General features: G+C 40.1%; 1 protein-coding gene across 1 annotated transcript in view; it reads left to right on the forward strand.

The window, feature by feature from the left end:
* Positions 1-984: 984 nt before the first annotated feature.
* The window catches only part of capn15 (calpain 15), a 48,360-nt gene continuing 37,297 nt past the window's right edge, over positions 985-12,047 (forward strand). Inside the window, exon 1 of the mRNA XM_018735010.2 lies at positions 985-1,498. Within this exon, the coding sequence (XP_018590526.1) occupies positions 1,320-1,498 (179 nt within the window). The 5' untranslated portion in view covers positions 985-1,319. The remainder of the gene's footprint in view (positions 1,499-12,047) is intronic.

The raw sequence follows: 12,047 nt of genomic DNA on the forward strand, positions 1-12,047 counted from the left end.
GGTGACCCACTGGTTTTGCAGCAGATGCCACTTATTCGGCCAGGCTAGGTGAGGGGTGGCGTAAGAGCCTGCGGCGCAAGATAATGTATATACCTTCTCACGAGTGACCCAGAAAGTGCATGCAGGGGAGCTGCTGAGGGGAAACTGGCAAGCTTGCTGGAAGCTTTGCAGAAGCAATGCTGTACACCATCCGGTTCCAAGGCTGATTGGAGTTTTACTTGTTCTGGATCCCTGTGCTCATCGAGTTTCCTCTACAATTGTGCTCCTCCATCAAGAAATCATTGAGTCTGATCTTGCAAGTGTAATTTTCTGAAATTAACAGAAGGAGATGAAGTATTCATTGTTTTCAGAAAATCTAAAGTGGATGTGTTCTCATTGTCACTTTGACAATGTCACAGCATCGGAAAACAAATAAGCAGAGATGTCTCCTGACCTTTATCAACTCTTTGATCCAGGATTAACCAAGCAAGGATCGTCCCCGAAAATGCTCTCCGTCAGGCTCTCTCAAGTGCTTTACTACAGTTAAGTGTTTTGAATTTACCACCGTAAGCTCAAGGCATCTTGTGTGCTTCAGCGTTAATAAGGAGGACTGAAGATGAGAGGCTGCTAGTTGTACCCTTTCAAAGTGCAGACTTAACGTTGTTGTTCACCTCACTCTGTGGGCCATATGCCAAATCATAGAGATGGCTCGGCTGGCTGGCATAACTGATAAAATGGATCATACTTTATCTGCCTTTTCAAGAAGGAGCAATGGACTAACTCGTATGACTTCTGACTTCCCTTTGGTTGAAAGTCAGTTAATTAGCTGACCTGCTTTACAAAAATACCAAAAGTGACTCCCCTCCCCATAATAATCCATGAGTTATCAGTCCATCTAAATATTTAAAGCTTTAGCCTTTTGAAACTATACTTTGTTCTTAAAATTCTCCTATGTCACTTTTTTTTTTTTTTTTTTTTTTTTTTTTAACTATCCTTGTTCTGCAACTGGTTGAAAAATTTCTGTCATCGGTTTTACGTCTTTGTGTTTATTCACGGATCGCTTTTTTTTTTTTTTTTGAAGATAATGCCGCACACAGAATGGCAAAAAGTGTATCCCGTTGGAAGAGCAACTTTTTTTTTTTTTTTCTAACGCAGTCACGTCAACCCACAGCATGAATGAGAACAGCACAAAGTAGTTGTCATTTGGGCTCTTCTAACCTCAGCCCTTTTGTATGTACATAACTGTTCTGCTGCTAGTACATTAACTGTGGTTTTCATAGAAAAAGGCTGTAATCTGACAATACCCAGAGGAGAACCTGAAATCCAGTGAGTGAGGGGCTATGGGGAGTTCAGCCTCTTCTCTCACTGCAGAAACAGAGTCGGATCATGGGTTCCGCAGCACCTCCTACCCATCATCGCCCCCTATGGGCTGGTTAAGGAACAGCCACAGCAGCCCAGTTTGGGGGTCCACCTTCATCTCTCGACAGCAGCAGGCTCCTGTCCCTCACCGTGAGCGCAGGTAAGAACCCTTGTTGAGATCAGGGTTGGATTAAACACAGGATAAATAATGAAACCATGCTAATAAGAAACTTCTCCATGAAGTTTGTTAGCTTTTCAAACGTCTTCTCACGTAAGCATGGCTCCAATATGTATGTACCAGTTCATATGGTAAACATGTATGACAGATGAGGCTGACTCATTCTGAGCACACTACTTATTTATTCATTTAGCTAATGCTTTTCTCCAAAGGGAAGTTCAATTTGAAGTGACTTGCAATTACCCATTTATATAGCTGAGCAAGTTTTTTTTTTAATACTGAACCAGCGTAGGCCAAGTACTACAGCTGGAGGTGATAGTCAAACCTGCAACCTTTTGGGGCCAAAGGCACCAACTCTTAACTACTACTCTGCCAGCTTTCCCAAGTGGTCCTTATATCATGTAGAATAGAAAATGTGCATCAAGGCTGTCAGTTTCATAAAGCTATCACTTCACTGAGAAATAACTGAATACTGTGAATGTGATGAAGCTTGCTACGTACAGAGCTCTGATTCGACTGGGTAAAGCTGCAGTGACTGACAGCTGCAGACCCCCAAGTGGTGGTTGGGAGGACTTCTGGTGTTCTGTCACAATAGAATTAATATTTTAGCACTGCAGGTGGGGGTGGCAGGGTTGCGATGCAGCCACTGCAGCTGACTCACCACCTGAGCTTAGATGCCAGCCTTGGTGGCTCCGTGGGATTTCAATGTACCCCCCCGACCTGCATTTGAGAAACTGTTTAGATTGTTTTGAGTGTGTGTGTGTGTGTGTGTGTGTGTGTGTGTGTGTGTGTGTGTGTGTGTGTGTGTGTGCGCGCTCAGGTGTACATACTTGAGTGTCTGCTCCTCTAGAATGGCTTGGCTTCCTGCCTTGGAATTTACTGCTATGCATTGCATTCTTCTGTACATTTGAGGGGCTGAAGATCCATATAGGTTTGAGCAGTAGCAAAAAAGTGAACTAGGATATGCTAAGAAGATAGTGTGTCCACTGTGCAGTTCTTCTGTCCTCTGTGAGTGAGGCAGCAGGTCTTGACATTTTCTGTCTTGGACAATAGGCAAGGAATATTTGCCGTGATCATCCACTAAAGGAGAACTGGGAATTTCTATTGATTCCCAATGTACAAGGTGCTTTTAAAATACTAGGTAAAACATGTTGTGCATCTTTGCAAAGTTATGACTTGTAACTGTACAGCTGATCAAATAAGAGATCAGAAATCTAAATTTTGGTTGTTTTGTCCATTACATTATTATTATAATAAATGGTTTGTGGTTAATCATTTACCTTTGTAAAGGTATTTGTCTTTTCACTTGAAATTCTATTTACATTTATTCATTTAGCTGATGCTTTTCTTCGAAGTGACAATATTAAGCTCCCTACAGTTATTTACCTGTTAATACAGTAGGGTATTTTTACTGGAGTAATTTAGGATAAGTGCCATGCTCAAGGGTACTGCAGCTGGAGGTGTATTTAAACTTGTGATCTTGGGATCCAAAGGCAGTAGCTCTAACTACTACAGTATCAGCTGCCCCTACCAGTTTTTTTATGATCAGTGGTGAGTTTAGTTCTTATTGATTTCAGGTTGGCATGACCTTAAGAATTCATTGCTGGTTGGGTTCCAAATGGATGTGATCACATTGTGTTATCAGTGGGATTTTAGGACTTTGTAATTGAAAAGCTTACTCTAGCTAGCTCTTAATTTTCAACCATCTGTTCACTGTTGAATTTGATGGATTCCAAATTCCTGCAACTGTTTTATAAAAGCAAAAGTAAATATTAGTTGTGAGCTTTGCCATAGTACAAAACTGGTATACATATTTTCAGTAAATTGAGTAATTATTCCATAAGGACATAATTATTTTAGTGTTACTAGGAACATTTACTGTAGTCTGATTTCATGAATAATTAAACTTTGAATAGCTTGTGTGCTGTTTTATTTTGATAAACATAGCTGCAGAGGAAACTGAAGACTTCGCCAGCTTTTGGATGCAGTGGTTCAAGATGCGTTGTGGAATTAAGTTTAGCCCAACGCAGGGTGGCTTGGCCAGGTCCTGCATCCTCACCTGCATTGATAATAAGAAGCACTGGAAAGACATCCAGGTGTCAGGTACTTTAGAATGCATGGAAGGCGTGAGCATGATTGGCAGCGCCTGTGCTCTGAGGTGTGCTATCAAAGCCTACAGGAGGTGCATTGTTCTGTGTTCTGCTTTCTGCTGGCAAAGCAGCAATTCAAATGGGGAGCGGACAGGTGCTGGAGTGTTGATAAGCAACGGAAATATTGTGTGGCTCTCCAAAGCTACAAACTAGCAAGAAGGTTCCGTTTAGTTCACATCTTTTATGGTAAAGCAGAACTCCTCAGTTAAAGAAAGCCTTTTTCCAATGTGGGCATCCCCATAGCAACAAGCCCCTTTCTATGTCACCAGATCTGTTATCAAATGCTGGCCTTCGTCAGCTGCGCACACACGCACACCTTGAAACACTACTGTGGCAAGAATTCCTTAGTGGCATTCACTCTTGCACATGAGTTTAATGGTAGAAGCCAAGCTTAGATGAGAGAACCAAAGAGCATAGCAGTGTGTTTAGAAGGGTTTCACTGTGATTAATTGATGCAGGCCAAGTTTAATTCCTCAACAAAGTGAGTACACTTGCACTGAGGCTTGTTCAGTTCTTGTCCCTTACATTTTTATTAACCTTTTTAACTTTTAATTCTGTCTCCCTTTCCTTACACATATGACTTACTTGCGATCTGCTTTTCTGTACCCTGGGCCATTATGAGACAAATGTTAATACTGGTCATTCAAGTCACTCTGCAAAGGAAATGTATTGAGACTTCCATCTCCCATGATGTTTAGCAGTATGTCGTGTTGCTAAGTGCAGAACAATTTTCAAACAATGGAGCCACAGAAGATTCTTCCACTGTTAGACATACTTATGAAAGTACGCTGCTGAAATGGCTCAGGACTTCTTGTGACCTTTCCATGCAGCCAGAAATCGAAAGCAGTGCCTGCTTAGATTTTTGAAAATGGCACATGCTTGTTTCACACCCTCTTTATCTGTACACACACACTGCGGTGGCTCCACAAAACACATTTATCGGCTGTAGTTTATGAAACTGTCTCAACACAGTCCTTTTGTTATTGACATGATGGCTCCCTGAGTATACAGTTACGGGGGAAAAGTATGACTTTGTGCCTGCCACTGAAATCCGCTGAGTAGCTACCTAATGCTTTTGATTCATGCCAGTTGTAACACACAGCTATGGTTGGCGGACATTAACATAACTGAACTTAGTAGCAGCACAATAACAGCTAAGTGGCACTAGTCATCAGCCGTGTAAAATGCATAATAACCTCTTTTAGAGGAAAACATGAGCTACAAATTGTATTTAGAAGGTATGTCGATTCATTTTTCAAATGCTGCATCTCCCCATACTCTTGTCTGTGTAAGGGTATCAAAATTAACACTAAATGTATAGTTTGAATTAGCAGTTTAATAAAAGGATTACTGATGCACCTGGAACCAGGAATAAAATATAGTGATTCATATTTACATGAGATATTTGATTATATGATTTTTAAAAAAAAAAAATGCTAGGCACATGTTCCCTTTGTGATCAGCAGTGGTTGGACTTCTCACCTCTTTATAAAAAGAAGAAAATTGACAGTGGATAAAATAGGACAGCATGCTGTGGTGTTACCAGACTTGTTCACTTGACCTGAATGTTTAATTATCCTAGGAGCATTAAGGTAGAGAAAAAGGTGCTTCAGCAGAGTAGAATAAACTGTCTAAACACTCAAAATATCATTCTGTTCTTCATGTGTTTTCACCTTTGTAAGTAGATTAATTTTAATGGACAATTGTATCAGGATCCATTAAATTTGAATTTTAGATATTTAATTTTTATGGTGAAAGTATAGATGCTTTAAAATTTCTTTTCATGACTCTCACTACCAATACTGATTTAATAAATCTACCCAGAGAATGTAGTGCACTATTAGCCATCTCTCTGCTTGTATTTCTCTGAGCTAATTACTCATAATTAAAAGGAGTGAGGATCAACTAATGCTGTCAGGTTACTACTGGATAAGAACATTAATAGATAATATTTATATCTGGCACTTTTTTTTTGGAAAAAGTATACTATCTCAGTCAGATGGAACGCTTTCAAAGTAGAAAGGACAATATTTTTTTTTTCTTTTCCCCCTCCCCCCAGAAGGGAAATCTCCCTCAGCACAAAACTAGGCCATTGGTAGCTATCTTATCCTATGTGGGGATACCATTCAGACTTAACAATAACACATACAACAATTGTAAATGAAGTTATTGGTGAGATCAACTGCAAACTGGGCACAACAGTAATGCGGTCACTGTACTGGACTGTAGTGGTGAGCTGTAAGGCAAAGTACTCTATTTACCAGTCGGTCTACGTCCCTACCCTCACCTATGGTCATGAACTCTGGGTGATGACTGAAAGGGTAAGATCACAGATACAAGCGGCTGAAATGAGTTTTCTCCACAGGGTGGTGGGACTCGCTCTCCGTGACAGGGTGAGGAATTCAGCCATCCGGGAGGAACTCGGAGTAGAGCCGCTACTCATCTGTATTGAGAGGAGCTAGTTGAGGTGGTTCGGGCATCTGGTAAGGATGCCCCCTGGGCCCCTCCCTTTGGAGGTATACCAGGCACGGCCAACTAAGAAAAGGCCCCGAGGTTGGCCCAGGACCCCCTGGAGAGATTGTATCTCCCAGTTGGCCTGGGTGCGGCTGGGGCTCCCCCGGGTTGAGCTGAAAGAAGTTGAGAAACGGGGATGTCTGGGCTTCTTTTCTTTCCCTATTGCCACCGGGACCCTAGAAGGACCAAGCGGTCAGGAAATTAATGAATGGATGGATGGATTATTGTTAATAAAGCTGCTTGACTGTTTTTATTTGAAGCAACATTCGGTTTCACTCACATGTGGATGTTATTCACTCGGTTTTAGATGAGAATCTTTCTGAAGGGTCCTACATCAGGGCCCTTCAAGGAACTTGAACCAGTTACCTTAAATATTCTTAACCACTACATAACCTGATTGCATATTGGCGTAAGTACAATAGCGAAAAGGGTTCCCCACCCACAATAATTACTGTGAGCTTACTCGTCATGCCTGTGTAAATGCAGTGTCATGACTTGGGATACAGTCATGTATCTGTCATACAAATGCCACCCTAGAGAAGAGCGGTCCATTAAAGAGCATTGCGCATGTTTATATCCTTGCAGGCAGCTGCTTTGGGTCTCTGTCAGACATTTCAAGATTAATTTCTATATTAATGTTGCGTTGCCTTATTATTCTGCACATTTCTTTCAAATTCGCTCAGCTTCTAATTAATTCCAGAAATAAACAAGGCATATGTGAGAGACTTGTATCTGACAGTGATATACCAGTTCTGGTCCCAACCTTCTACCTTCTTTTGTTATCCTGTTACACAGTTATTACTCACATTATAGACCCATTACCAGACCCTGCAGTTTAGGACTTTAATATTATGACTTAATTTTCTCGATCTTTGAAGACGTGCAGAGCATTTAAGTTGCACGGCATGACTTACAGCTTAGTAATTCTCCCTTTTGTCTTCTGTGATTGCTGTTCAAAACCCTAGGGGGCTTATATGTGAAGGTATTCTTGTTGACCTGAGCACACAGGGATCTGATAAGGATACAGTACCCAGTATGGCAGTTCAGCTGTAATTCATGCCTGTTCTCTCTACCCCATCCACAACTCTTGGTATTATCATAGACGTGTTCTGCAATATGAGACCGATAGTCAGTACTACTGTGGGCCCCAATGTATTTACACTTGCTTTAGCTTAAGTAATGTGTCCTATATTACGCTCAGATGCTTGGTACCACTAGGTACAACTAGGTTGTTATTAATAGACAATGTGCTTTTTACAAAATTGCATGCAATTTCTTATGGATTAATGTGTCCAAAGCTGGAATTTTATAGCAGTGACTTGGTTGGGGGTCCTTAGGATTCAAATAAAATGTGCTGTAAACAGCGATTTGAGGCATTCATTAAAATGATGAGCTATTTGGCTTGCCATTAAATGCACCCCACTCAGTGCACTGCTATGGGCATCTTTCTGGCTAGTAGATGATGGCAATCTTACATTGGAGAATTAATACACACTGAGCTTAATCAGCCTAAAATGCTTGGTCGAGAGACCACTATCCAGAGAGGATGTACTGCAACTTACTTTAAATGTCATTGTGTTGCTGTAGCACAGTGTCTTGGGAATGCCAGGAGTATTTAGCTTTTCTGCAGACTTTATAATGAGCATGACGTTATTGCACCCTCCGTAATTCTGTGTGTGTGTGTGTGTGTGTGTGTTTGTGTGTTTCTCGGCCGTATTGTTTGTTCGAATGCGGAAAAAAGGACCTCACTGTATACTCACCCCAGTGTCTGGTTTCCCCATGGCCTTGGTTTCTGTCCTCACTGGAAACACACACTATTGATCTTCACTGTAATGGGCACAGTCCCTCAGTGGGCTAGAAAAGGGTTTATTAAGGGGTCCTGCTTGAAGGAGGTCATGCACTCTGCTACCATGGGAGCCACAGAGCCATTCAGCCACCCCTAACTTACCCTGCAATGCCAAATCATCACATTAACTATATCATAGGTTCTAGCTTGGCTAGAATGAGTTTAAAGGCTTGCGATTTTGCAGTGTTACTTGTTTGATAGGTGTAGCATTTCCTGAAGCTATGATTTGTTTTTCCTCTGGAATTTACCTTACACTTAAACCTAGAAAATGTTTTTGCAGTTGAAAAATAAATGGTGTGTCTGTATAGTTTTGTCTACAGCAAATACAAAAAGTAAGCTTTTATTGTTCCCCCTACACACTTTAACAGAACCAGGCTGACTCAGTGCTGTTGCACACACTAATGAGCATCTGTGGGCTCCTGTACCACTCTTTGGCTTCTGGTTAGGCAAGCCTTGCTCCCAATCCCCTCAGTTGCACTTCCTAATCATGCCATGTAGAGAAGGTAACTTGGTTACAACTGCAAGAGCAATAAAGGAGGACTTGCATTATGTAAGTGCTACCCCATTGTAAAAATCACACAAGCAAGTTTTACACCCACAGTATATATCTCCTGCATAAGATAACTGATTAGCTGTAGCCAAGTATCAAATTTTTTTGTAAAATATTTTGTAAGGGATAAATCTTCTTAGAGGTGATCTTCATTTTCACTTGGGATGTCCTCTTGAAAATCTGCATTTGCAGTTTAAATGTTTGCTATGTAAAAATGTCTGCTTTAATGAATTTTATTACTGTTGTAGTCTTAAGTAAAAATATCACAAAGTACAAAAAAAAAAATGAAAAGGGGGGGGGGGGGGGGGCAGAAGAAAGTGTGTGGAGCAGGGGAAGGGAGTTGAGACTGAGAAGTGACTGGCAAGTGGTGTGGTTACAGACCTGTAAAATATTTAAGAAGTGTGCACATTTCTGCTTCTTCATCTGGTAAAGCTTCTTGTATCCAGACATGGAGTCTCCACTTGTACAACTGGGCTTGGTGCTCTTAGTGATGTCTCATGCTGGTACTGCCCACTGTAGCGTAAGCTTCGCAGAGGTGTTTCCCTTTAAGTGTTCAGCAGAAAAAGAGGCCGGTTACAATTTGGGTACACATAGAAGGAAATTCTGCTGCATTTTCAATGGCTAATGACTCAATGTGAATCAGTCTCAAGTAAAGGATTTAATGTGAATATTATTTATAGTACATAATATAAGTTAATTACTGTTCACTTCTTTCATCTGACAGTGCTTTAGACATCTGGGAATGGATTGAAACTGTTTAAAATTAAATGTTTAAATATAATAATGACACAGATTCTGCCTTGCTTTCTTTTTCTGGCACACAGCTACTGAGCGGGTAAATTCAGACCTAGTCTCTAGGTAATTAGTCTGAATAATAGGAAAAGTAAGCACAGAGTGACAAGGGCATCACCTCTACAACAGCCATATAATGCATGAACACTAACCCATCTGCACATTTTGTCATGTTTGTTTACAAGCATTCAATCCTCCCTTATCTCTGATCTCTGGATACTGTAACATTCGGCAGATTGCAGGCAGCCTCTCTCAGGCTTGTTGTTCATCCATCCTGGACAACACTCCTGTGGAAATTTCACTCGTGTATTGGCAGGTGGTAATTCTAATGAACTTTTACAATAGACAAAAGTACACGGAACACATAGCATGAAATGCAGCCTTTGGCTGTCCATCCTTCCGCCTTTTTTGTTCATGCTCTAAAATAGCATATTATATTATTAAAATGAAATGTTAAACATCAAAAATGGGATTGTTTAAACCACTATCACAATGTATTTGCATTTCTGCAAGTCAAAATAAAGAAACTTAAATACACAGGAAAAATAGCAAAAAATGTGCTTTTTTTAAAAAAAAAAAAAAAAAAATGGGCTAATTGGAGTGGCCCTGAAAAATCTACTTTAATGTAGATTTCTTAAGATGAGACAAAAGCATTAATTTTTATGAAACACCTTAGTACATAATATCTATGCATTTTATTTTTTCAAACACTTGAACCCTCCGCCATCTATACCTTGAAGTCCAACAGTGTATATGTGTGTAACATAAAAAGTTACTTCATGAAAGTCTTGTATATGGCGTGTAAATCACAGCAAATTTAGGGGAAAAGAAAATGGTAATCTTTAAAATGTGATTCTGCTTCTGTTGAATTACTGTTTCACTAACTTGACTGCTAATCCATTAAAACTATAACGTATGCACTTTAATAGTACAAAATTTAATTACAATGGCCTGACAGTTGGGTGAATTTTGTGTATATCCCAAATGCCACTGAAATCCACGCAGTGTTCATTAAAACGTAAAGGAGAAATTGTTTTAATGCAGACATATCACATGATTTCATAAGTTATATCTCCTGGTAGAATTGCTTTTTTGTAAAGCAAAAGGATATGCTTCTTTGTCACAGCAAAAATATGCCTTTTTTTTTTTTTTTTTTTTTTACATCTTTGAAAGATTGTCATATATCAGCACAGTAAGCTTGGTTGCTCTAGCTGCAATTAGAAGGAAATGTTTTCCGTGTCACTTTTGAAGGAGCTTACAGTAGATCTGTGAGTAGTGCAGTGGTGATGTTAGCCAAACTACCAGTCGTAATTCCTCCCTTTTTACAATTATTGAACATATCGATTTATTCCCGGTGTCCATTTTTCATCCAGGAACCCTAAGGTCAGTTTCACAAAAGTGTTGAAGCTCCCAGTGAAGGGCATGTTGTCCTAGTGTTCCCGCTAAACCACTGTTGCTAAAGGGAAATTCACTGCATCCTTGTCTCCTCTTTACACGATTAACTGTGTCACACAGGATTATATATTAATTTTATCATAGTTGGTGGGTATATCCATTTTGCAGTGTTAATTGGTCTTGTTTACTGTAGATATTGTAAACAATGCTGTTGGATATTGGAGGTTTGAAAACTGAAGATTTACTGCAGTCCAAATATGGAAGGAGTTGTAGGTACGCTGCCTTTGCCATTTACAGTAGTGATGTTTAGCATTAGATTACTTGTGGGCAAAAAAAATACTCCCATTAGTCTTTTAGTGTATTGAGATTTTCTTTTCAAACTTTTTTTTTTACCCTCCCCCCAAATGTTACTGAATGCAATGATAGTTGCCATCATTCATACAATCTCTCTGTCTAGGATAAGCTACTCAGGTCTAATGCTGTGCTTTTAACTATCTGTTTTTCATATTCTTTACACAGCAAGATTGTGTTTTTACACATATCTAATATTCTTACTCTGAGTCACAATTTCCTTGACTTTTTTTTTTTTTTTTTGTAAGCTAGGTCAAGAGAAGGCTGTTTCCAGGGTGCTATCACAAAATCCTTGTCCTGCTACTTTTCTCCCACTTCCAGTGCATCTTGGCCCTGTAACTAATTAGCTTGCTGTTCCCCCACCCTCTGTGGTTGCCATGGCAATCTCTTTAACATTGAGATGTAGGTCACAATGGGATCAAACTGTTTCAAACTGGTCTGGTAGCTCAGGTTTACAGATGCTGACTGTAAGGAGCACCAGTGGTTTGGTTAGGCCAAGCAAATGCTGGAGGGGCCACCTGCCTCTCACCTGGATTAGTCTGTGCACCACATGCGACCCTGCATGTTTGCACATTGACTGTCAGTAGCCAGCAGAAATAGTAACATAAAGTAGTTACACAGCAACTCTACTGCAATGCAGAAAGGGCTGGATAATTTTGTGCGCAAGATTTTTACACAAATGATCACTCAAACCAAATTCTAATATAAAGTTTTAGTTGTTCATTGTGACTTGGACCAAAATTATTTTACATGCAACACCCACGTGTATGCACATACATGCTGTCTTGAATTGTTGCTGTGAAGGACACGGGAAAAACGGAAGAGGTTTGTGCGTGTCAAGCTGGTAACGTGTAGAACGGGAAGAAACAAAACTCCAAAAGAGAAAAAAGTTGAAAACAGGGTGGTGGTTGGGGTTCGAAGCACCTGTTGTAA

The sequence above is a fragment of the Scleropages formosus genome, chromosome 20 (genome assembly GCF_900964775.1).
Source record: "Scleropages formosus chromosome 20, fSclFor1.1, whole genome shotgun sequence".
NCBI classification, from domain to species: Eukaryota; Metazoa; Chordata; class Actinopteri; order Osteoglossiformes; family Osteoglossidae; genus Scleropages; species Scleropages formosus.